This window comes from Rhipicephalus microplus, chromosome 7, assembly GCF_043290135.1.
Source record: "Rhipicephalus microplus isolate Deutch F79 chromosome 7, USDA_Rmic, whole genome shotgun sequence".
NCBI lineage: Eukaryota > Metazoa > Arthropoda > Arachnida > Ixodida > Ixodidae > Rhipicephalus > Rhipicephalus microplus.
This window is the reverse complement of record NC_134706.1, coordinates 119,821,380-119,848,810: the sequence shown is the minus strand read 5'-3', so window position 1 is coordinate 119,848,810 and position 27,431 is coordinate 119,821,380. Positions and strand designations below refer to the sequence as shown.

Below are 27,431 nucleotides of genomic sequence, written 5' to 3'. Positions count from 1 at the left end.
GACATCAGTGTGAAGTAGAAAAAAAAACTGAAATAGTGCTTGTCGTCCAGGGAGATAAAAGAGACAGGGAGAGATATGACAAAGAAGCATGATAGAAAAAAGGGAGAAAAAGAGGTTCCAACTCACGAAGAGGAAAAGCGTTGGTAACTGTGGCGAACAGCTAAGGAAGGCTGCCATGCAGAAAGGTAGGATGTGAACGCATACTTGGAAAGACCCCAGCCCAGCAGCGCGACACCACGGCGCATAGAGTCGTCGAGCTTGTCTTGAAATGTCATTGGCGTGAATGAGGTCACGTGGTTAGGGGGCACATTCCTACGCTGACCTTCGTGTGTTGTCGCACTGCGGCACACGTGGTGGGTTCTGCGGTGCGTTGCTAACCAGTTCGCTTGTACAGTTCGTAGAAACGGCACGAAGAGGAATCATGTTTTCTATTAAGTTAATCGGCCTACTGTGCTGCTTAACGGTGGCAAACTGCGTTGACTACGATATCGAGGACCGTGTACTCGTCCTCAACGACAGCAACTTCGATGCGGCCATTAAGGAGCACAAGCACGTGTTCGCCATGCTCGGTGAGTACGGGGATTCTATCTCTCATTCTAATTTCCGTGTCAACAGAACAAAATAAAAAGAAAATTGCCATCGATTTGCCTACGCTGCGCGGCTGCTGCTTACAGCACTACTGAACAAAACGTCCCATCGTTCGGTGAGCATAGAGCGTAGGTTGTGAGCTCACGTGTTGGTTTTTTTAAAGAAAGCCAGTGTAAATTTGTGATCGGTCAAGCAAATGGCATTTTCGTCCATTTAAGTAGATGTAACAGTTCAAAGAATAAGGATGGCTCCTACAGAGACAGCTTGTAGTTGGCCTTCGTCATGCCGTAGAAATTTAATCTAACCGCCTCGGGGAGCCATGATCACAGCTTCTTGCTCGACATTGAAACGTATGGCTGATCTTCGCTGGCCACTTATCTGCTTTGACCGTTGCCTGCAATGCGCTGTCGCGAAATCTCAGCAGGCGTGCAACAGCTGCGCCAATTGGGCCAATATGATACAAATCCCTAATTCAGCCCATACCTAAACAAAACCAATAAATTTGTTGTAATAGCGCTAGGCTCTGTCAAATTAGCAAACCAGCCTCGGAGTTTTCTCGATACCGGTAATTTTAGCAAGAAAGTTAGAATGCGCTAAACGCCTGTCATTCGAGCATCATCCAATCTAATGCAATGCAACCATAGAGACCAGAACCGTAACTACTAGTTCAATATTTCCTAACCTCACCATGAAAGAAAATAGAGAAGAGGGCTCAGTGCCCGGTATCCAAAAATGTGCAGAGTCTGAAATGGCCAAGTAATTCTCTTGCGAAACAAATGTAAAATGTACTTAACTGTTTGTGAGTGATGCAAACATGTCATTTTTTTGGTACGAAGTTTCCTACCTTCCGCCAATTTCTAGAACTACATTATTTCACTCCTTACCTCTTCATCATCTATCATTTACCAATATTAGGCTAACCGTAGATCTAATCACTATTATGTATATTTGACTCCCGACTGAGGGCCCCTCTCTACTTTTTTATCCAATTGCCTGAGTTTTAATTACTACTCCAAAACACCAACAAAATAGGATACAGCCTGAAAGGCAGCCCCTGCCTATTGTTTAGTAGTAAGAACTTTCTAACGTTTAACTTTCACGCACTCCAACCGCCCGCGACGTACTTGCTAAACGTAACAACAGAGAGCTTTAGAATAGCGCACCGCGAGCCTTTGCGGTGCGGTCGCAGCCACTGCGCAGGTGTCGTAACGCGAGTCCGCGTTCGCGGACCGCACGCAAAAATGCGAAATCGCATGCGGTAATGACGGCCCGCATGTGGCCGCAAGCACATGTTTCAAGGCTACGGTGTCGCTGCGATCGTGCCTTCCTGTTCGCAGCCTGGGAAACGCTATTCTAAATCTCATATGGCGCCCGCTACGCCCGCAGCACTTACAAACGGTATTTTAAAATTCCCTATTGATATAGAAGCAGCCGGGTTAGTTCGAAACACAGGCGCGTGCAACTCGTCAGTTGACAGGTAACGGCAAAGTAGAAGTGCTACCCCTTGAAATCACAAAACCTCCGACCTTGCGGGCAATTTGAAACCAACAATGTCAAACTTGGGCGAGATTGAAGAAGTTAGGAGAAAATAAATGCGTAAAATAGTGATCATCCAGGGAACTAAGCCGGCCGGAGATCGCAAGGCCAGAAGTTGAAAAGCGCGCGAGGTGGTCTGTGGGTGTTTTTTTTTTTTCAGACAGGTAAAAAAGTAAGGCCATGGGAGCTGCGAGTCAGATGAAGCTGAGAGCTGATGTGCGGTCAGGTGGTGTTCAACGGTGCTAAGAAAGTGCAACAGAACCCCTGCTAGGAGATACCGCCACACCTTAGTATGGAATGACAAACTTCGGTTAGAAAGAAGATGCCGGGCCATTCTCAATTGTATATTCATTAAAACGCGGGATAAGGGAATCGTTTGAAGAAAAAAGAGGACTAGGGTGTGGCCTCACTGGCGACCACCTGCAAGTAATGCACTTCCACACCAGAGCAGGATTTGTCACCCTGGTGCAGTACTTGGCCACTACCTCTCATGACTACAGCAGTCAACCCTTGACGCTCACATACCAGCGGCTGCGAAGCAACTATCCGGAGCGGCGGTCAGATCTACGACGCAGCGGAGGGTGCTAAAGTGCCAACCACTGGCACGCGTATGCACGCGCCTACTTGTCAAAAGAGTCTAGTCGCGCCTGTGGAGGAAAAGGGCGCGCAGCCATTGACACGCGTCAACCGCGTTAACGCCCACGCGTTCAAAGCCGATGCACAATGTTTCTTGGCCTTTTGGCTTAGAACTGTCCAACTTCAGCACAGAACAGCGCGTTCTTAACTGGAGCGGGTTTATATGTTTTAGACGATATGAGAACAAGTTAAAAAATTGATAGTGCTTCACGTACCACAGTTTAGACTACTTTAGAAGTAATAGACATTTCAGTGCCCAAAGTAACTACAGCGATATGCACCAGAAATCAACATCGGTGCGTGCGCCGCTCCCGCGAATGAACATTCGCGTCTAGCATACTGAATGTCTATCATAGGCATGTGCAGAGTTCGCCTTAAAGAGGGGGGGGGGGGGCAAAAGTTTGTCCCAGTGCCCCTCCCCAGGGCTGACTTAGCGCCCCCTTTCTATTATCTTAATATATGGAGTTGACATTGAGCTCTCCCCCCCCCTCCTCTCTGCGGTGAATGAGGCGGCGGCTGCGCTCCTGATCAGGTTTACAAACCACCGGATTTCTATACCTGACTACCAAAGTTACTAACAATATCTTGAATATGCTGGTACCTTCAGTATATTTACACAACATATTTTATATCAGTCAACTTAATAATCACGCCTGCAACTTCATGATCTGACAGATTTAAGTAAGTCATAACACTACAATTGAGGCCACAGTAGCAGGCTTTCGGCTGATGTGTGTGTTCGAAATATTTACTATTGCAACAAAGCACACCTTGTTCTTATTGATACAACAGATATTGGCCATAAGATAGGAACCAAATACTGCGTAGAATGCTTTCGGGCATTTTCCATAGTCGAAGTGTGCTCTAATGCTACTAACTGTGCATGACACTTCATGATGTGACAGATATCGGTCATAATATTGCAACTGACCCCTGTATGGAAGACTTCTGGACGTTGTCTTTAGTCAAATTATTCTCTAAAACGACAAATGACCCCCAAGTGTTCATGAAGTCACAGATATTGGTCATAATATAGAACTGAAACCTTGATGCAAGACTTCTGGACGTTGCCTTTAGTCAAAGTATTCTCTAAAACGACAGACGACACCCAACTGTTCATGAAGTCACAGATATCGGTCATAATATTGGAACTCAACCCTGTATGGAACATTTCTCAACGTTGTCTTTAGTCAAAGTATTCTCTAAAACGACAAATGACGCCCAACTCTTCATGAAGTCACAGATATCGGTCATAATACTGTATCTGAACCCTTCATGCAAGGCAGCCAAAATGTTCTCCAATGCAATAAAACACACCTGACACATCATGATGCAACAGATATTAGTGACCAGATTGGAACCGAGCACAGCGTGGAATACTTTCGGAAGGTATATTTATTTATTTTCAAATACGGCAGCTCAATGTGTGGCTACTGCAAAAGTGCCGTACATATATACAAAATGAAAAGATTTAAACAGTAATATCACATTAAGTGTGCCAAGGTAAACAAAGATCACTACCCTTGAGTGCACCCCTGTAATAAATGAGAAAAATAGGACATTATTATAATACAAGTGCGTCCAAAAAGTCAGACACACTTGTATTAGGAGTCAAACCAAGTAGATCAATTCAGTGTTTGATAACTTTATTTGATTGTGTTAGAGAGCTCTACAAATGACTTCTAAGCTGGATGGTGATTGCAGATCAGTGCTGTGTCTAAGACTTCAGCACTTTGCTGGTAGTATAAATATCCTTTAACATCTACAAAATGCATCTGACACTTCTTGATGAGACAGACAATGGTTTTGAGAACAGCCAAGCACTGCGGCTTTCACATGTCATTAATGGTCAAAATACCCTAGAATGCAATAAAGCATGCCACAAATTTTTGATGGGACAGATAACGATCATAGGATTGCACCAGAGCACCGTACAGAAGTTTTGGCAAGTTTTCCAACAGAACTAAACTGAATATGCTTAAGCTCATGCATATACATAAAATTCAAGTTAATGCATATACTAAAAAACTGAACAGAAATGAAGGACTCCTTGGAAACACATACAAATATTCAATGTTCGGAACCATCAAAAAATATCTTCAGCTTACTACAGTCTGGAGGAACAGATAAATACATGCACAGCTATGAAAGGTCTCATAAGTCACATGAGGTACTTTTTGCAATTCTTCTATACAAAGTGCAGTACCATACTAGTGCACCTTCATTCATTCTGTGCATACATGTGATCTTCTCTTCCAACTATCGTGTCATCGTGCAGCTGATTTCAAATCAGGTGCTTCTCACAAGGTTTTCAGTTATCTGTCAAGCTGTGAACAGAACGCACATTATGTTATGGTAAACTGTAAAACGACGGAGAAGCTCCATTGTATGCCTAAAGCTACGAGTATCAGAATGAACTACAAAGTAAGAATGTGTGTTTTAGAATGCCTCCAAACAACGCATGTGCTACTGAGCGTGGCAAATAAGCAGAAGAAGCGAGAAGTGAAATAGCAGGCAATACCAGCAGCACCTAATCATGCAATTTTCTTTTTCGATCACTAGAGCAACGCACGCTCGAGTTTCTGTCTTGTACGTGAATGGAATTGAGACCGCTGACAGCTGAATGTTTCAGCGTTGTTGGTACCCGACACGAAGTCACCTCACACTGCTACCAATGAGCGCACGCTTGTTATTAGCTTGGCAACACACGAAAATGATTTGCAACGAAGCCAACGAATGTTTCAGCGTCGTACAAATCACGACTACATTTTATAAGTACCTACGTTTTCACATCACAGAAATGTGTTGGCTAGTGCGAGGTTCACTTTCAGCGATGATGAATACCGATGTTGGAAACACAGTGCAGATAAAAACTCCTCCGTATGAACTGCGTGATATTTCGGGCGTCGTATATGGTGTCTATGTTCTGACGGAAACTACCGTAGAGTTTTTTCAGCCGATGTTCCTCGCATGTGCTGGTTCATACAAACTAGATGGTAGAGGCCTGCGCTGGATGCAGATGACAACGATCTGAATTGCCTCCGCGGTAGGCGACGGCTCACGCTCAAACCTTAGAACATCCGAAGTCTGTTTACACTCGTTTTTAGCACAGAAAGTGACAGATCAAAGCACAAGAACACCGACATGCTCCTTCCGCTCGGCCGACGATCGCACACGGGACCGGCGCTAGCATAGCCGGCCAGCCTTCGCTGGATTTGTCGGCGTCGCTCGAACTCGGAACGAAACCACGTCACGCTCGTAGCACTCGCAGTCGCTCGTCGTTTCGTTGTCGTTCTAGATTACGAAGCGGAAATTTAGGAACGTCTGGAGTAGTTTCCATGCTTGCTTTCAGCACTCGGCTGTGCCTTCAAAGCGGCGGCCGTTAGGCACAGCATTCGGAGTCATCGCGGCCTCTGGTTGGTTGGCACGCGGCTCCTGGTTGGTTGGCGCCGCTGTACGCGTGTTGACGTAGCGTACGCGTGCAAAAACAACGCCTCCTCTAGATAGATGCCTGAGGAATGGCTCGCGCTACTGTCTTCAGTTTTAAACAAGCTCCGCGCGGTGGCGCTTGCGACCGACTAATATCATCACGGCGATGGGCGGTACCAGTTAAGCGTTTTTCATCTACGGCCCATAGGGGCGCGTCAGTCGAGAGTTGTTCGAGACCTGCAACTGTGCATCACTGTTTCGGAGGCTATGCATAGTGTTGCGTTGTTGCACCGTCCGCCACAGGTAACGCTAGCGACCGAGAACATTTTAAAATAAAAAAGGGAAAGGATGTGGCAGCTGTTTTTCTGCTCATGCGGCACGCATCTTCCTAGAGGAGGTGTTGGCAAAAATATCAAGCCCGGCTTTTATCCCTCGTGCCTCCTCGCGTATGCCCCTCCGACGCCGACGCCGAGAGGCGCATTTGACGCTTTTGACGCGTAGACGCGAGCATACGCGTGCCAGCGGTTGGCACTAAAGAATCTCTGGGTCCAGACAGGCCACCATTGCAATCTGATTGATTGATTGATATATGGGGTTTAACGTCCCAAAACCACTATATGATTATGAGAGACGCCGTAGTGGAGGGCTCTGGAAATTTAGACCACCTGGGGTTCTTTAACGTGCACCCAAATCTGAGCACACGGACCTACAACATTTCCGCCTCCATCGGAAATGCAGCCGCCGCAGCCGGGATTCGAACCGGCGCCCTGCGAGTCAGCAGCCGAGTGCCTTACACTGTAAGCAAAAGTTAGCCGAGATGGGAGTTTCTCCAGCACATAAGCCCACAAAACTCCCCTGCCCCAATTATTTACTCCATGGGAGGGAGTGAACTCGGCACATGTCATCGTAAAACGCCCCCTCCTTAATCACAGAGTTTATGAACGACATGACCTTGTTAAACTCCCCAGGGAGTTTCAGGTCACGTGGTTACAAACTCCCTATAGGAGCTTTAAAAACCCTCTTTGGGCGTGACGTGTGTGTGTGTGTGCGTGTGCGTGTGTTTGTGTGTGTGTATGTGTGTGTACGGGCATATATTTGCACGTCGGTGTGAAACACATGTGCTTTGTGTGGCTAACCGTGTAAGCATCTGTCAACAGGCAACGATATTATAAGTGCACCGAAGAATAGTAACGACTGGTTGGTATTTACTGGGAACATTTCAATATATTTCGCACCGTTAAACCACGCTGCACATCGGTCTGATTCCTCAACGAAACGTCGTGAATGCCGCGCTTCAAAGGGCCGAGTAACAAAAAACTTCGAAGAATAAATTAATGGTAGCAAAAGTAAGCTGTTACGATCGTCAGCGGCTACTCCTGGAGTTTCACCATCAGAAACTTCAAAGTGGTCTGAAGTAGGCTTCGCTCGACTACGGCAGGCTGGTCGGCAACCGGTCTGAGAGTTGCGCCGGCGACGCGCTCGCCCCGTCTCCGCCGATAGTGGCTTCTCGGAGTGTCACCGGTATTTCATCGCGGCTGTAACATCTAAGTGGTAAGAAGGCCTCGCTATGCCGTCGGTATCAAGCCGGCATCGTATCGAACTCGCACTGCGCGCCGGCCACCGCGGCAAGCGCTACGAGCTAGCACCGACCACCGGCGATGCAAAGAATGTGTTTCACAAAAAATGAAGGCTGCTGGGATGTATAACAGTCTTCTGCGCCTTGCGACCGCAGCTGTCAATGACTAACTACAAGGCGAGCGCCGAACGAGGCGGAGTACGATCGTCAGCGATTGCACCGTAAAACTTCGAAGTGTTTCGAAGTAGGCTTCGCTCGACTACGGCAGACTGGCCGGCAACCAGTCTGAGAGTTGCGCCGGCGACGCGCTCACCCCGTCTCCGCCGATAGTAGCTTCTCGGAGTGTCACCGGTATTTCACCGGCTGCAACATCTAAGCGGTAGGAAGGCCTCGCTATGGCGTCGGTATCAAGCCGGCATCGTATCGAGCTCGCACTGCGCACCGGCCGCCGTGGCGAGCTCTGCGAGCTATACATGCAATGCATGCGAGCAACGGGAACAGCGACTGCGAACCGTCTCATTCGTTTAAGTCTATCGCTCCGTAGCTTAAACTGCGTGGATAGCGGACACCTATTTCTGTGCATGGGAAAAACGAGACGTAAACTGCACATCAGCAAGCATTTTGTGATCGCCAGCTGTCATTCATCGAATCACCGTGCCGTACTCGTGAGTGAGGCCTAGTCGTCGAACGCGGTAGCGGCGGTCTACCTCGGTTCATCGCTGGAGCTGCTAAATGTGCCTCGTTAATGTGTTCATTCAAGGCCGCGCGCACTTTGTGTATGATTCCATGCATTTTACGGGTCCACAAACAGTACTGCTAATGCAAATTCAGCCCGTACGACAGAGCGTCAACTGATGAAACTTTTTCGCTATAGTAAAAAAATAATAAATATTAGGCAGGCTTAGGATAAAAGGCATGTGTCTTGAAGTGCTTAAATCAGACCACCGCAAGTTCGTGCTTACGCCATGCGTATTTATTGCCTAATTAATAGCGAAAAAAGGCTTTCACCAGGGCTACATGGGAGGTAAAAATGTGGTGCATATATACACCGGTGACTATATGGTAGGTGTGTACTGCGTGTGGCAAGCTGTGGTGAGTGCGAGTGTTGTGATATAACGTGAACGTTGTGATAATGTTTGTGTACTGTAATCGTTGTTGTGCGCATTAAATGTTATGTAATTAAAGTTACACTTGCGCATGGTACGGCTGCTGACGTAATTTTTTTCTTTGTCGATGCAAAAAATTTACTCCCATACTGACCTGAAAAAGCTCCCCAATGGATGTAAATAAAAACCCCCCTGGCACCATGCAAAAACCCCCTACTGATGGGGAGTAAATTTTTTACTCCCTCCGGACGGTTTTTTAAAACTCCCATCTGGGCGTGCGCTAGAGGACAAGGTCATTTACTCCCATCTCGGCTTATTTCTGTTTACAGTGTAGCCACTAGACTACCACGGCGGGGCCGCATGCAATCTAAATTTGGCTAGTTTCAACGCTAGAACGCTGTCTAGTGAAAAAGTACAGCTGTCCTATTCGAGGAATCAGAGTTTGTTCAATGGGATATAATATGGCTCAGCGAAGTTAAGATGAAACGTGAAGCTTATACAGTGCTGAAAAACGGACACGTCCTAGGCTACCATGAATTATTTGACAGAAAAGAACTAACGGTGGGGATCCTTATACACAAGATCATTGCTGAAAACATAGAGGAATACTATAGCATTCCGTGAGAGGGTGGCAAGTATCATAATTAAGTTTCGGAAAAGGTTTAAGATGATCGTAATGTACAGACCTACGCGCCTATATCGAGCCATGATGATAATTTGGTTGAACGCTTCTATGGAGACGTATATATATAGTCAGCCAATAATAAAGTAAGTCACAGTATACTATTCTGATAGGCGATTTTAACGCCAAAGTTGGAACGAAACAGGCCAAAGATCATGAAGTGGGGTAATATGGCATCAGCTGTAGAAATGCCACAGAGGAGTTGTAAGTAGAGTTCGACGAACGTAATAACTTAAGGGTCTTGAACATCTTCTTCAGAAAACGAGCTAACCGTAAAGGATGTGGTGAAGTCCTGATGGCGAAACTAAAAATAAGACAGACTTCATTCTGTGCGCACACCCACGTGCTGTACAGGATGTGGAAGTAGTTGGCAAGATCTGATGCAGTGATCAGAAAATGGTAACAGCTCATATTCTCCTAGGTTTAAAAAAAAGCAAAGAAAAGAACTTCATGATACGCAAGAATTCAAGTAATGAACTAGCAGTGAGAGCGAAAGTACGGCAATTAGGAGTTTCGCTTCAGAATATATTCAAGGCACTAAACGAGGTAACTAACGTAACAGTGACGCAATAAAGGTTAATCTTACTAGTATCATCAAAGACTGTACATTAACAAAGTGCTTGATTGGGCCGGTTGGTGCTGCACGGTACACGAAGAAGGTGCTTAACAGCACAAACGACAGGAGGGGATAGAAGAGACGAGAACAAAGCGCGGAATTCTATCCCCTTTTGTCGTTTGCGCTGTTAAGCACCTTCTTCGTCTACCAAGAGTGTACAATTGAAGTCAAAGGTACAGTGACTGAATAGGACAGAGGGAAACTATCTCAGGAGACGAACGATCTTGTCAAGAGATGACAGACCGTGAAAGCCTCAAATGTTACCGACAAAATTGAGCTAGTGGAGCTTTCAAAGCTAACCAATAGGCGTAAGGTAGCTGACGTCAGAAGGTATAATATCGACAGTAATTAGCATTCTGTAAATAGCGGCAGAAGGTTGAAAGCTGCGTAGGCAAACTTGTACTAGGGTAAAAATAAAATTTATGCATTAAGGAACAAAAGAGGCAATGTCATAATATAGATAGGATAGTTGAGGTGGCAGAGGAGTTCTACAGAGAGCTGTATTGAAGCCAAAACAGCCAGGATACTATCATTAGAAAGAATATTAGCCGAGAGGAATTCGACTTTCTACCAGTAACGCCAGGGGAAGTAAGGAAAACCCTAGAAGGATTGCAAAGAGGCAAAACCGTTGATGAGGATAACAGTGGACCTCCTGAAAGATGGCGGAGAAATTGTGTTAGAAAACTGGCCACCGTATATAAGAAGTGTCTCTTGACGAAAAGAGTACCATAATCTTGGAAGAACACCAACATCATCCTAATTAATGAGAAAGGAGATGCCAAGGCCCTGAAAAATTACAGGCCAGTCAGCTTACTGTGCATTCTCTACCAATTATTTATTAAAATATCAGCTAATAGAACTCGGGCGACATTTGTGTTGCTTAAACATAGGAAAGCGCAGGATTTGATACAGGCTACTTCACTATAGACCATATTATTACTATCCATCAGGTAATAAACAAATGAGCGAAATATAACCTATCCTTATACATAGTATTGATAGAACACGAGAACACGTTTGACTCAGTCAAGACCTCAACAATAATGCAGGCACTACGGAATACGGACATCAAAAAACGCTACATAAACATACTGGAAAAAATCTACGGTGGATCCACAGCCGCTATAGTTCTCCATAAAGAAAGCGAAAAAAAAAACAGAATAAAGAAGGGTGTAAGGCAGGGAGACACGATCTCTCCGATGCTATTCACCGCGTGTTTACAGGACATTTTCAGGACCCTAGATCGGGAAGAGTTAGGGGTAGGAGTTATTAGAGAGTATCTTATTAACGAGTGATTCGCAGATAACATTGCCTTGATAAGTAACATCAGAGGACGAATTACAGCTCATGATTACAGAACTGGACACTCAAAGCACAAAAGTGGGCCTTAAATTAATATGCACAAAACAACAGTAGTGTACAACAGTCTCGGCAGAAAAGAGCACTTTGCGGTAGGTGGAGAGACGCTGAAAGCTGTAAAGAATGTGTATATAATTAGGTCAGGTAGTAAGTACGGAGCCTAACATTGAGACTGAAATACCTAGAAGAATTAGGATAGCGTGGATCACGTTCGGCAAGCATTCTGAAGTCATGAATGATAATCTGCCACTAACTCTAGAAGAAGGTTTATAAAAGCTACATCTTGCCAGAACTTTCCTAAGGAGCAGAAACCCGGTGGGTTACAAAGAAGGTTAAGCTTGAATTGAGGGCGACACAGCGAGCGTTGAAAAGGACAATAATAGGTGTAACCTTAAGAGACAAAAAGAGGTCAGAGTGGGTCAGAGATCAAACCGGGGTGAAGGACTTCATAGTTGATATCAAGAAGAAGAAATCGACATGGGGCGGGCACGTAGCACAAAGGCAGGATAACCGCTGGTCTCTAAAGGATACTGAATGGATTTTCAAAAAAGGTAAACACACGAAAGGGAGACAGAAAGTTAGGTGGACAGATGAGATTAGAAAGTTCGCAGGAATAACGTGGCAACGGAAAGAACGGGACCGGCTTGATTGGCGGATTCTGGGAGAGGCCTTTGCCCTGCAGTGGGCATAAACATGCTGCTGCTGCTGATGATGATGATTAAACAATTTATTATGGTGAATCAATCCATCAATCAATGAGCTTTATTAAGGCAAAAACTTAACTCAAAGTATCAAGTATTCTGATGAGGGCCCCAAATTTCGCGGCTGCTAAGAGCCCTCGGTTATGGTTACAATTGAATAAGACAAGTGAAAGCAGCAGTAGAACATAAAAAAAACAAATTTGAAAGGAAATAGGCCAGATACCAGAAAAACGAAAACACAGCATATAATGAGTAAGTATAATAGCACCACCACACTGAAACAACTGAAAAATCAATGAAGGCCTAAACTAAAATAAAAAAATGAAACAACATGGCACTGAAGCACACTTCATTGGTACAATATATAGCAATAAAATTGGTACACCTAAATGAAAGAACTTCGCATATTTATCAAAAAATGCTCTAATGAATTTTTAAATGCAATCAAAGAAATTTTACATTTTAGCGATGAGGGTAAAGAGTTCCATAATAAGATGCCACAGAAGTGTGAAGATGATTTACCGTAGTTGGTATGAATCATAGGTAGCAGGAAGTGTTTGTTGGCCGCAAACCATGGAGTGTTAGTATTAACTAAATGTTCATATTCAATGAAATCGGTTGAGAGCTTATGTGTTCGTGTTTATGCAGAAACATGTATAGAATAAATCTAAATAAGTTTCTAAGATTTAAGATATTATTACAATGGAGGAGGCAAGTGATGTTACTGGGGCAACCACAGTTTAAAAAAACGCGAAGGGCTCTATTTTGTAAACGCTGTAAGGATGAAAAATGGTACTGATAACTATTACACCATAAAGCTATACCGTAAGTGGTATGAGAATGAATGAAAGTGAAGTAAAGAAAAAGGAGCGCTTTATGAGAGATATATGAGTGAGCTTTAAGTAATGCGCGAATGCCAAATGCTCTCTTTTAGCTAACGTGAGCAACTTGAAGGTTGAATTGAAGGTTTACATCGAGTAGAACACCAAGAAATGATACACTGCCAGGGATACTAATAAAATGAGAGTCAATGGTAATCATTGGAAATTAATTACCTTGCATTGAAGTGATCTAAAAACCATAAACTTAGATTTCTTTCAATTAATAACTAGGTGATTTTTACACCACATGATCACGTTACAAAGTGTGGCATTTATATTATCAGCGACACAGGTAACACAATTATCAGCAAATGAAATCGTTGTATCGTCAGCATATAGGACGCAGTGAGCCTTGTTTATAATGTCAGGAAGTTCATTATTGTACCGTAAAAAAAAATAAGGGACCCAGTAGTGAGCCTCGGGGAATCCTTTACTTATTGTGTCAGTCGATGAAAAGGAACCTGCCATGTGTGCAATATGTTTTCTAATAACCAGGTAACTAACTGTTTAGTGACTTGAGGGATGCACCTGTGATGCCGTATGCGTCTTGCTTCCTGGACAAAATGAGATGAAAAGTGGTGTCGAATGGCTTTCATAAATCTAAGAAAATTGACCCGTGGATGCACCCTCAATCAATGAAGCGTTTGATTTAGTCAGAATAAGAAAGAAGGGCAAAGTTAGTTGAACTTACAGAGCGAAAGCTAAATGAACAGGACTTCAATACATTAAATTTATTCTTGTTAAGTCAAACTATGAATAATATTTGATGACTTTCATGTGGGAAGAATGAATATAGATCAGAAGATAACTAGAAAGACATTGTTTATCACTTTTTTAAAACACCGCAAGTAGTTTGGCTATCTTTAGAGAACCAGCACCCTCAGAGAATAACGAACACCATCATGACTAGCTTGGGCCTATTCTTATCCTCCTTTCTGAGTGCCTACGTCACCACACTATAACGGAGTTGTTTGCTTTGCTGGCGCTTTTGGGAAATGGCAAACCGCATGAACCGGGCACCAGGCACTGAGATCCGGGCATATGTTTCGCATCTGTTTCAAGCAGGATTTGTAACTCGCCATGAGAACACTAACAAGCTTGTAGCAATGGTCATTTCAGAGAGCCCATCCTCCGTTCTGCCCGTTCTTTTGAAATGACGTCCCCGAGAACTGATGAGGCCATAGCAAGTGAAAGCCTCGGACTCCGCTAATCTGTGTAGTGTTCGAATTTTGCGCTCTTTCCTTGTGTTTGAGAAATTGTTCGGCTGTCTTTGCAGACCTCTCCTGTACCAACAAGTGCGAGGCCCTGGCGTCCAAATTTGCCAAGGCTGCCAAGCAGCTCGAGGAAGAAGGCTCGTACATAAAGCTGGCCAAGGTGCACGCCCGTTTCGATGGCCTGCTCGCTTGGAAGTACCTGCGCGGCTTGCCAACACTCACGTTTTTCCGCAATGGACATCCAGTCTACTACAAGGGCAGCCATACCATAGAGGAGATGATCCAGTGGGTTAAGAAGAAGACTGAACCACCGGCTCAGCTAATCAGCACTGTGGACGATGCGAGGATCTTCGTGGACAGCGTGGAGGTCACAATCGTGGGCTTCTTCAAAAACCAGACGAGCCTCGAGGCCAAAGAGTTCCTCAAGGCTGCGTATACTATCGACCGGCACGCGTTTGCCATCACATCGGAAGACGCCGTCTACAAGGAGCTTGCAGCCAGCAAGGACGGAGTGATGCTCTTCAAGAAGGTCAGTGCTGTATCAGTGGACGTTGGTAGCTCACCACAAGTTTGACCTACTCCATGTTTGTGAACAATGGGAAGTACCATCGACTTACTGAGGCGCTTGTAGTGACGTCGTGGCGCGTAGGATCCGCCCAGTGCTTCCTAACAAATACGTCGACAACGCCTACCGCTCTTTACAAATATTCGTTAATTTAATAGTCCCCCAGCCGTGGTGGTCTAGGGGCTAAGGTACTCGGCTGCTGACCCGCAGGTCGCGGGATTGCATCCCAGTAGCGGCGGCTGCATTTCCGATGGAGGCGAAAATGTTGTAAGCCCGTGTGCTATGATTTGGGCACACGTTAAAGAATCCCAGGTGGTCCAAATTTCCGGATCCCTCCACAATGGCTTCTCTAATAATCATATCGTGGTTTTGGGACGTTAAAGCCCACAAATCAATCAATTAGTTTTATAGTCTGTGACAAACTTAGAATACACATGCAAGTGTATAGAGTGGATTGAGAGAAACGCTAACCAGCGGCATCTATTATATCTTTTTTGCATCTGTTTTCAAACTGTTTCATCATGGATAGTTACAAACAGCTAATATAAAAAATCCGTAAACAGGCGTTCCGTTGAGCCGACGTTTCGACAAAATGACATGTCTACCTCAAGGCGAGAACAAAACAGTTTTATTCTAGCCCTGGGGCAGATAAGTCCGCCAGTCGAAACGCAAACTTCTATCTTTTCATTCTGCCATTTTTTTTGAAAAAGCTACTAGTCATTTGTGGTACACTTGAGGACCTTCTAGAATCCCTGCATCACCTCCTATTTCGTAGCCTTTTGAAAACGAAGTGCTGTGCTTTATGTACGTCTTTATTTCTATATCCAACCCCAACCCACCCCCCTCCTTTACCACTATCCATTCTAAAAGGGGCTTTAAAACTTTTTCAATTAACCATTAAATGTATTCAGTCGAAGAGCTTATTGCCTCGCAAATCCAATGCCGGAAAATTTTTAAGAGTGCATTCAGTGCGAGTGGAGTTACAAAGGTTTGTCGCATGCTGCAATTCAATTCATTTTTCTCTCGTCCCGACGAAAGCGCTAGAAGCTAAGCAGCGATGGATGGAAGGGCCACATAAAAAAGACACGGGTGCCTTCTGACCTTGAGCACTTTTTTCTTTGTTTTCTTCGAATGCGCGTCTTTCTCAGTGTGCACGCGCACACATAAATGGGTGGATTTATATGGCTGTACCCTTTAGATCGGGCGATGGCTGGCGCCACCTAGCCGTAATACTTGATGAACCAAAAACTAGATTTATTTTTTTCCTTTAAATAGTGAGGTGGAGGATTTGTACTTTGCAGTGAAGAGCTTAATTTTCACTCGTGCCTTGATTTTAGCCACCATTCAGATAACCTCCTTCTAGTTAATTCTACCCTCTTTAAGTCTATTTTGCCCTCACTGTCCCAAAAACCCAGTGCTTTGAAAAACTCTGCGCCATCATCCTGAACTATAGGGTGAAGCCCTTTACAGAACATTATGAAGTGTTCGGCAGTTTCCTCTTCCTTTACACACGCAGTGCATACCATGTCAACCCCTTCGTATTTGGCCCGATATATCTTTGTTCGCAATACTGCTGTCCTGGCCTCAAACACTAGAGAACTACCCCGAGTGTTATCATAGATCCTTTCCTTGGCAATTTCCTGCTTAATAGTTTGATAGATCTCTAGTGCGAACTTCTTAATCATGCAAATTCTCCACATATCGGTCTCAGCTCTCTTCATCTTCTTCTTAACCGATTATTCTTTTTGGTTTGGCCCCCTGCTGCTTTCAAAGTATTTACCACTCAATTTTCTGGTTCGCTTCCTCCGTTTCGTATCGACATTCTTCATGTACAAGTAGCTGAGTACCTTCTTAGCTCAACGCTCCTTCCCATTTCTGTCAATCGCTTCTCAAATTTCATCTTGCTGCTAGCTTCCCTGCTCTTAAATGATGTCCATCCAATATCACCTAGTACTCCCTGATTTGGTGTATTCACGTAAGCTCCTAAGGCAAGCCTACCTATTCCGCGTTGCTTAATTTCTAATCTTGCTTGAACTTCTGATCTCGTGCACAAGACCACATTGCCGAACGTTAAACCAGGAACCAAAACCTTTTTCCATATTCCTCTAACACCATACCCATTGTAATTGCACAGTGCCATGTTTTTCATCACCGCTGCATTCCTGTCACCTTTACACGTCACGTATATTTCGTGTTGCCTTAGGTACTTGGAGGGGGGGGGAGGGAGGGATAAACAACAAGATGGAAGGAAAGGAGGTTAACCAGGCACATGCCCGGTTTGCTACCCTACGCTGGGGGAATGGGAAGGGGGCATAAAGATGAGAGAGAGAGGAAAGAGAAGACAAAGAGAGAGAGAAAAAAGAAAAAAAGGAGGATTGTCAGTCAATCGGCTGGCGCGTATGCAGCGGTGGCACTACACAAAAGCTAAAGGTGGTCACGTAGGCCTGTAGTCCTCAAAAAGCACAAGACAGCTTTGACTGCTTTTTGAGCCGACGAAAGGCGAGGACGGTGTTCCAGTAGCATCTGCACAGAGAGTGGTCGATCGTCCAATTGTCGCAATGCGTCCGAAAGCTTCTGTATTTCAGAGGCGAATCGAGGGCAATGGCATATCAGATGGTTGATGTCTTCTTTGGTGCAGCAGACGTCGCATTCCGCGTTATCGGTCAATCCGATGAGGGTTCTATATGCTTTTGTGAAGGCAACCCCCAACCAAAGGTGACAAAGAAGTGAAGCTTCACGTCGACGAAGTCCGGATGGAGGTCGAAGTTCCAGTCGAGGGTGTATTTGGTATGTATTATGCCTGGGGTGTTCCACTCCTGCAGACTCAGACTACGTGCCAGGTGACGAAGTTGCTGTGCAGCGTCAGTCCTTGACAAAGGAATCGAAAGGGTGTGCTCTTCTTGGTGCGATGTGCGAGCCGCGTTGTCTGCGGAATCATTGCCAATGATCCCACAATGGCCAGGAAGCCACTGAAACTTGACCTCGTGGCCTGTTTCTGTGACGTGGTGAACAAGCTTGACAACTTCGTAAGTTAATTGTTCATGGCAACCTCGTCGAAGGACTGACTGCATGCTCTGTAGGGCTGGTTTTCAGTGGGAAAACACAGCCCATTTAGTCGGACTTTTGGATTTGATGTACCCTAGGGCGCCACGCAAAGCCGCAAGTTCTGCCGCCGTAGACGTAGTGACATGTGACAGTGATTCGCAGAGTGATTCCTCTAGCTGGAATCACCACCGCACCACCATAACCAGACGCTGTGGTTGAACCATCGGTTTATAAGTGCACGTGGTTGTTGTACGTTTCGTGCAGAAGGCTCAAGCTCAATTGTTTAGGGCTGATGAAGGCAAATTGGATTTTTTCTGTATTCCTGGAATCGAAACACGTGCTTGTGGAAGTGTCAGGCACCACGGAGGATACACCAGTTTCTCAGCAGGCGTAAAACCTGACGTAAACGACGCACGATGAGAACAGACAAATGCACTCAATTTCGTGCGGGGCCTCTCAGTAGCGAGGGTTGCCAAGTGGTGGGAAGGATTCCTAGCATGTTTCCTGAGGTACGTACGCATCGTTACAATAGTGATGTGCGTCATGATTGAGTAGTCCTGTGCAATGGCAATTGTTTCAGCTGTCTATGCGCAGCGGGGTAAACCAAGGCATATCCTAAGCGCTTGGGCTTGAATATTTTGCCTCATTGCTTATCCATACGCCCAGATATTCGTATATATCTTTATCTTTAGCGTGACCCAATGTGTTGTAAGCTCACTACTTTCATTATCATTAAAAATCATGACTGCTGAGTTCTCCTTGCTGAATCTCCGTCCCAAAGCCACCATATGATTATGAGAGACGCTGTAAAGGAGGGCTCCGGATATTTAGACCACCTGGGGTTCTTTAACGTGCACGCAAATCTGAGTACACGGGCTTACAACATTTCTGCCTCCATCAGAAATGCAGCCGCCACAGCCGGGATTCGATCCCGTGACCTGCGGGTCAGCAGCCGAGTACCTTAACCACTAGACCACCGTGGCGGGGCCTATACGAAACGTTAAGAAGGCCGTTAGGTCATTAGTATATCGTGTCGACAAAAAACCTGAGAACTGTTTCGAAACTTCTATAGCCCTTCTCAATGGAAGCCCAACCAGCGCGAGCTTTCGTTTTCCTTCGTTGTACTCATACTCATGACTAAAAGAAAAATTATACCATCTAGCACAAAAGGAAATTATCTATGAATGAAAAGCAGCGCTGATGTTCACTTCTCTTTCAACTTGTTTCCACTTGTGTGTTTCCGTGTAGGGTTCATTTGTGTATATGCTGTAGGTGAAGGATTCGCTACAAAAGTTAAGGACGAAAAAAAGTGTACTAACACTGACAAAGCCCCTCAAACAACCAAGTTTACTGAAAAACAAAACAAAAAGGGGGGGTGACACTCGAGAGAGAGGGCACTGATAGCAAAAAATGCACGATCCTACCATGGTGCTATGTTTTACGGCATAGATAGCACCCCGGTAAGATCGTGCGTGGCTTATTTTTAGTGCTCTCTCCCTCGTATACTACCCGACCCTCTTTTTGTCTTTTTTTCAATAATTTTAGTTAGACGCACTTTCTCTGTGTTAGTGCAGTTTTTTTCTGTCGTTCTTAACTTTGCAGTGCATCATTTACCGACAGGCTGTTCCAATTAGCCCCCATACCAACTATCCTGAGTGAATACGCTGCGTATCGCTTATGTTCCCTCTATTCCTTTGTGTGTATTACCGCGAGGGTGTGTGCCGCAATGTGAACACCCAGCGCAGCGCGAAGAGTGCAACGAAGCAAGCGCGCGCTATACGGGCACGCAGCTGCGGTGCGGCGAAGAGAAAAATGTTTGTTGTTGTTGTGTGATTCTAGAAAGAGGATGAAGGCATTTATTAAATTGGAATGGAGAAACAAACCGGAGGCAGTGCTCTGCCGCCTCCTCCACCCCACCTTTTCATGCTCATGCGAGGAGAGGGGGAGAGTGTGGACAGTCGCCGAGACGGTCGAAGGATACAGCCGCGAGCAAAGGCAGCTTCACATTAAAAAAATATTAGACAGCATCCAGCTGCTCCGGCGGCAATTGGGCAATGCTTCCCTTGTATTGAGAGAACGCCCATTCAACCCTTGTCATGGGTGAAAAAAAATCCAAATTGGTTGACGTCTGCGCAAAGAAAGCCGTGGTGTGCCTCGACTCCACACACTTTATGTATGCTTGAAACGCGGCTGCGTTTTCCTATACGGTCATTTGCAGCTGTACTTAGGGTGACTTGAGGGTGTTTCAATGCATGGGCCAATGCTTTGGGTAGTACGGTATGGTATGAATAACTATAATAAGGTTATGAGAACCAGTCCAGGACTGAGCTGGCTGCTCCCACGTCGGGGCAGAGAGGCAAAGCCCCTCTGCCGCCACACGGGTCCTCAAGACAGCCCTGAGTTGGTCTGCCAGCGCGTCACTGTGCAGCATTCGCTGTACTATGGTCTTTTCGGCTATTAGGGTTCGTAGTCTGCTCCTGATTGTTGGCTACCAGCATCTGCAAACGGCACCCCTAGTTCTTCAGCATGTCTTTTCAGTACAATCATGACATACAAAAAAAAAAATGGCGAGGATCATGCATAACTTGTCACTTGCACAGCGCCCATTCACTCAGCATGGAATATTACTTGTGCAGTGCAGTTTTAACACTTTTGGCTGAGATTAAAATAGGTGTAGACATTTCTGAACCAGATTAAAACGTGCGGCTCCAAGTCAAGTGCAAATAACTTGATGTCGGCACTATAACCAAGTCGTTACACTCTCGCATGATGGTATGATCACTTGCAACTGCTGTCAGCATGCATTGTGTTCCACATTCGATTGCCACAGGTTTATTTATACTTTCGTTTTGTACACTTAAATCACGTCCGCAATACGCAATAAACTACCACATGCTGTGCATGCACTCACAGCTACTCTGTCACAGACTTCGTTTCATGCGCTACAGTTTCATCTTAATTTAATGGAAAGGCTTCAATATAAGTCGTGTCTGCCTGTGAAACGTACGTTTGCACCAAAATGAATGCTGACGCTTCCTTCTCCTTTCGCAGTTTGACGAGCGCAGAAACACTCTCACATTGAAGCCCACCTGTGATAAGATTCGGACATTTGTCGCAATGAACAGCCAGCCCCTGGTTGTGGAGTTGACGGAGCAAGTGAGTAGTGGGCTTTTTCAATATGCTAGTCTGTGCATACGCAGTGGTGGTGACATGACGCACGATGTGTGTGTTTTTTGTGTGTGTGTTTCGGTGATCTGCAATGGAGGCGCATGCAGTACGGACCTAAAAAAAGCCCATTTCTGTTTTTGTTGTGATTCACTAGGCAAGTATAGCTCATGATCAAATTACTTGCATTATGCAGTTATAGCTAGCGTTAGCGCAACAGTTCGGATTATAGGAATACTGACTCCTCGTCACAAAGTTGCTACAAGAGTACACATCTCGATCCCCATTCAAGAACAGCGACACTATACTTAGGCTCAAAAACTTTTCAGTCATCTCAACCAACCTGAAGCTCCAATTAGGTTATGCGAGGTAATTCTGAAGGTGAACAACCATCTTCTTCATCCCTGGGAGGCACTTCACCGCCTAGTCCAGAGGTGTCAATGACAAAAACATAACAAAAAACTCAAGCACCGCCGAAATCACCCAACAAGCAAAGCAATATCACGCACAACTTGCCAACTCTCATCGAGTGGACTGTTGCAATATGACAGCAGGACAAATTTGCAGTAATAACACCTGGTGCTTGTACTGAGCTACACAAACTACCCTACAACAAGCAAAACAGAAACTTTAAATCATATTCAAAAAGACATATATGCTTTTGAAGAAGATGTCGAGAAACTGGCAGATTAACTGTGAAATCAGCACCTCTGCACTCATCGGGACTCACAAGGACTTCCAAACTCGCATGCAGGGTCTGACAATACAGATCTCTATCGAGCTTTCAAACTTCACGACTTGCAAGCAACCCTAAAGGGTTCGTGAAACAAAAATTGAAACTTCCCGTTTGCAATTTACCCTGATTTATTAGGAATCGGACTTACCAATTTTTAAATATACTGCACAGTAACGGGTCTCATTATTCTGCAATTACTGACGCCCGTTAGAAGTCGCAGTTTTGGGGGGGAAGCATCCAACTTGTTGAATGCAGCCGCTTGGTAACCGCACCGGTCTAGCGGCCGCGGCCAATAGCATCGCGGATGGATGGCTGGATGGATTGATGTGGCTGTACCCTTTAGATTGAGCGGCAGCTAACGCCACGTAGCCGTAATATCTAGCAAAAAGCAACTAGGTTTATCTTTTTTTCCTTCAAATAGTGAAGTTTAGGACTGGTACTTTGCAGTGAAGGGTTTAATGTTCACTCCTGCCTTGACTTTAACCACCATTCAGATAACCTCCTTCTAGTTAATTTTACTCGCTTAAAGATTATTTCGCCCTCCTTGTCCCTACACCCCAGTGCTTTGAAAAACTCTGCGCCATCATCCTGAACTATAGGGTGAAGCCCTTTGCAGGACATTGTCAAGTGTTTGGCAGTTTCCTCCTCCTATCCACATGCACTGCATACCGTGTCTACTATGCCCCGCCGCGGTGGTCTAGTCGTTAAGGTACTCGGCTGCTGACCCGCAGGGCGCGGGTTCGAATCCCGGCTGCGGCGGCTGCATTTTCGATGGAGGCGAAAATGTTGTAGGCCCGTGTGCTCAGTTTTGGGTGCATGTTAAAGAACCCCAGGTGGTCTAAATTTCCGGAGCCCTCCACTACGGCGTCTCTCATAATCATATAGTGGTTTTGGGATGTTAAACCCCACATATCAATCAACCGTGTCCACTATTTCTTATTTGGCCCGATATGTCTCGGTTCGCAATATTCCCGTCCTGGCCTCAAACAGTAGGAACTACGTCGAGTATTATCATATATCCTTTCCTTAGCAATTTACTGCCTAAAAGTTTGATATATATCTAGTGCGGACTTCTTAATCATGCCAATTCTCGAATTTTCCATCTCCGTTTCCTTCACCTTCTTCTTACCCATAGTTTTTTTTGGTTTGGCCCCTTGCTGTTTTCTGAGTATTTACCCGTCATTTTTCTGGTTCGCTTCCTCCATTCCAATTGTATCAACACTCTTCATGTTTAAATAGCTGAAAACATTCTTAGCCCGACGCTCCTCCCCCATTTACCTCAATAGCTTCTCAAATTTTAGATTGCTGCTATCTTCCCGGCCCTCAAATGATCTTAATCCCATATCACCTTGTACTCTCTGATTTGGTGTATTCGCGTGAGCTCCTATATCATGCCTACCTATTCCATGTTGCTTCATTTCTAATCTTGCTTGAACTCTTGACCTCATGCACAAGACCGCATTGCTGAACGTCATACCAGAAACCATGACCCCTTTCCAAATTCCTCTCACAACATCATACCTATAGTAATTCCACAGTGCCCTGTTTTGGATCACCGCTGCATTCCTGTTACCTTTAGTCGTCAGGTATATTTTGTGTTGCCTTAGGTACGCGGCCTCATTGCTTATCCATACGCCCATATATTTGTATTTATCTGTTATCTCTAGTGTGAACTAATCTATTCTAAGCTCACTACCTTAATTATCATTAAAAATCTTGACTGCTGAAATTTCTTTACTGAATCTGTAATCCAATCTATAGCTCTCATTACCACACCCTATCGGAAAAAAAAACGAATGGTGGGCATGGTGCAAACCACCACCCACCATTATAGTGGATTAATGTAGTGGGTGAATGGTGGGAAACGCCCACCATGGCGCATGGTGGGTATGGTGGGTGCTGCAGTGCCGGCAACACTTGAGCGCGAAATAACGTCAGAATCGCCGTGACGAGCTGCCACAAAAAATAAAAAAGAATTCTATGGAGGATCGAACGTGCAACCTGCGGATTCCCATTCGAAGACGCTAACCACTGCGCCACACCAACATGACGTTGATTGCGTGTTAAATACTCAGTTGGCATACAAACTTACGGTTCAACTTGAGTTATGTTTGTCGTGTACACAACATAGACAAAATCTACACCTGCTACTAAAAATTGCACATTTATTAAACACAAGCAACTGTGGCCTGTAACGATTGCCACTACGTTAACGGCACTAGTGCTATTTTTTTACAATTCACAACTTCAAGAAAAAAAACCAAGTGGACTGGGGAGCAGCAAATGTTTACCGGCGGGATCTGCCAAGTTAAATATCTGTTTCACGCTCGTTCTAAAGGGCGGCATCTGCTCACGCTTTATGACGCTTCTAGGCGCATTCCATAGATACGCCCGCCTAACTTGTTTGATTGAGTATTGGGATGCTTTTCGCGCAATGTAGAGGGCGGTCGCGCCAGCGCAATGCTGTAGCTCTTTCGCTAAAGCAACAACTACATAACGGCTTGGCCAAAACGAATGCAGTGTGCCGGAAACATTACGCTATCATATTGGTTCACCAAGCATACGAATTGCCACGTCTGAGTTCTCGTACAAAAGCTAGTGAAGTGCCGGCGAGTGCGACCGGCGGCTGTCGGTGAGAAGACAATTACGCTCTCTGGGAGTGCTTTAATCACGTCGCATCGATGTTTGTTGCTTCTTGAGCGGACACCATACACAATGAAAAATGCTTCATTTAGGTTCATTGATGCCATGGCTGCGCTATATTATAAAATCGTCGAAATCGTGTATTTTGAAACCCGGAAGCACGGATAACACAATTGTACAGGCTCGGTCAGTAGGCTTAACCTTTGGTGGAAATCATGGTGGTAGAACATGTAGTGTACAGATCCCAGCTTTGTACACTATATAAATTGCACGCCATTATAAGCCCACCCATCATCTGCTTACTGCTTCCCAGCATTATCGCGATGGTGGGCAGAGCTTCTCAGCTTGGTACACCATGTGGCCCACCATAACAAGCAGCACCCATCATCTGCTCAGTGCTTCCCAGCATTATCGCAATGGTGGGAAGAGTTTCTCAACTTGGTACACCATGTAGCCCACCATAATAAGCACCACCCACCATATGTTTAGGGCTTCCCAGCATTATCGCAATGGTGGGCAGAGTGTCCCATTATTGCCTACTATCTAGCCTCTGCTTTCCACCGTCATTTCCACTTTACCCATCATCTGTACACCATACCACCCAGTATGTCCCGGCATAACCACCATATTTTCCACTACGTCCCACCATAGCCATCATAATTTCCACCATGCCCACTACTATTTCCACCATGTCCACTATTATTTCCACTACGCCCACTACGTTTTCCAGTATCCACCATGGCAATTTTTCCGATAGGGCAGATGTCCATGAATCTCTGCAAATCTTCCTTGTTGGCCATTACACTATATCATCTGCGTACATAAAAGCTGATAGTGCCAGTTCCATGAGTTTTCCTTGTTTGATGAAAGAGAGGTTGAAGCCCAGTTTATTTCCCTCTAATTTAGACTCTAATCCTTGTAGGTACATCATGAATAACAAGGGTGACAGAGAACACCCCTGCTTAAGCCCCCATTTTACCTCTCTGGGCTTGAATACCTTTTTTCCCATTTTAAAACTACATTGTTACTTTTATAGGTATTTCTTTAAATATTAGTGACTCCATTTTTTACACCCAGTGTGTCCAGTATTCTCCACAAGTCCTCTTGAACCACTCTATCATAGGGTCCCTTCATATTCAAAAATGCTAGCCACAGGGGCCAGCATTCTTTTTCTGCTAATTCGATGCACAAAGGGGAGGGAAGCAGCTTTCATCTTGAAATTTGACTCATTTGCGCGGCGCGTAGCGTTGTAAATTTTGGCAGACGTGATCATGAACGCCTCGTCTACGCATTGCCCTTGTGAGCTCAAAAGTGTCAAACCTAGTGAGTGACCCTTTCTTGTATAAATGCAAAAATTCCCCCCCCCCTTTTTGCTGCCTTCTGTTCTATTGCAATATCCTCATACGTAGTCCAGATCGCACGGTGGTTGCTCTATGTCCCGAAGATGTGTCTCCACAACCCCATATACCATCCGCTCCTTCTGCCTCAACTGCTGTTCTATCTCTTCCCTCTTTAACCTACTCCTGCCACCTTGTATGTTAATATAGCCTATGTCTGACTTAGCTTAGACCTTGTGCTTTCGTCGATTTCTTCAACCACGTACCTTATGTGGCATGAGTGTTTGTGCACCTTTAGAACCATCTTTGGCTATACTCTTGGCCTCGGGGTTCTGGGTACCCAATAAAAAAGCTGTGGCTTGGTGACCCATCCTATTACTACCCTCCTGCCCATCGCACTACTGTAGATAATACTATCCTGTGCAAAGGCGCGAGCGTTGGGCTCGTACACATCTTGGTTCACCTCGATTAGGCTGTATCCGAGTTTCCGGCTTATACCCTTGATCACACAGTTTACCTCCACTACCCTCCTTTAAATCTCATGGGACTGTCCCGAGATTTCTGGGACTATGCGTACGGTCACATCCACACTTCCAGAGGCGTCTAGGAGCTTACGCACCCCATGCTCTAACTGTTTCTGAAGGTTGTGATCCTTGCCCTTTAACACATCATTGAGCCCCGCATGAATAATGACGAGATTTTCGCCCTCCATGCTGTCTTTAACAACCTTCCTAGCTTTGGCCAGTGCATCCACCATGCTCTTTCCTGACTGGGCCTCCACCCTCACTCTCCCATCTTCCTTCACTGTCGTGAAGAGGCCATTCCTAACCCTGGCCACGTTGGAACTTGGAGTCCCCCACTACTAGGACTCTTCAACGCTCCAATCGATGGCTTCCTGTTTGTGATGGCGCCCCTGTTTGCTTCAGCAATTTCTCTCTCTCTGCCATCTGTCCTGTGTTCCCGCCCTGCTCGAAGACTACCGCGCCATTGAGCTTTATGTTTTTGAGCCTCCGTGCTGTGGCCAAACACCGCGGCCCCCTGACCGCCCTTCTCGCTTGTTCCTTGCTGTCTGTCGCCTTCTCCGCTACCCACGCCTTCCGCCCTTCTCTTTCTTTTTGGAGGTCTTCCTGCATTTGCTCTAATAGGCTGGCGGTAGCCTACTCCTGCTCACGCGACGCTCCGAGCAGTTTTTAGAGTTCTATTCTTTGCTCCGTTCCACCTTAAGCTCCCCCGATGCCCCTCGATGCTAGCATTCATGCGCTGCACGGCCGCCTTTAGTGCCTCGCACAGCCTGCACACGAAGCTTGCCTTCTGTGCGTCGGCCTAACTCGTGAATGCTGTCTCGTCCAAGTAGCACCAGCGCTTGCACTCTTTGCACTGCACCAGCTCACTCTCGCCCATGGTTTTCCTAGCCTTCTGAGCCATTGCCCGCCCGACCATCGGACCGAGTGCCCGACAGCCCTAAGTTTAACCCTAATCCCGCTATCCAGCCACCTCCGCTAATTCTCCTACCTCAACAACTGTTTGAAGCTGCCGCCTACACTACACACACACACTTGTTCAATTTCGCTAGTAGCATCTCACTAGATCCACTTCGTGTTCGGCTCTGGCTGTTT

At 45.5% G+C, this 27,431-nt stretch overlaps 1 protein-coding gene across 1 annotated transcript; it reads left to right on the top strand.

The window, feature by feature from the left end:
- The first annotated feature begins 421 nt into the window (after positions 1-421).
- On the top strand, positions 422-21,913 carry LOC142767850 (protein disulfide-isomerase-like). The gene is made up of 6 exons (XM_075870092.1): positions 422-559; positions 760-768; positions 11,998-12,018; positions 14,407-14,853; positions 20,986-21,090; positions 21,854-21,913. The coding sequence occupies exons 1-6, from the start codon at positions 422-424 to the stop codon at positions 21,911-21,913; spliced, it is 780 nt and encodes a 259-aa protein (XP_075726207.1).
- Positions 21,914-27,431: the final 5,518 nt, after the last annotated feature.

Coding starts and splice junctions, on each gene's coding strand:
- LOC142767850 (XM_075870092.1), top strand. CDS start 422: ATGTTTTCTATTAAGTTAATCGGCCTACTGTGCTGCTTAACGGTGGCA. Junction 12,019..14,406: donor AATCGACATGGGGCGGGCAC/GTAGCACAAAGG, acceptor TGTACCAACAAG/TGCGAGGCCCTGGCGTCCAA. Junction 21,091..21,853: donor TTGTGGAGTTGACGGAGCAA/GTGAGTAGTGGG, acceptor ACTCGCATGCAG/GGTCTGACAATACAGATCTC.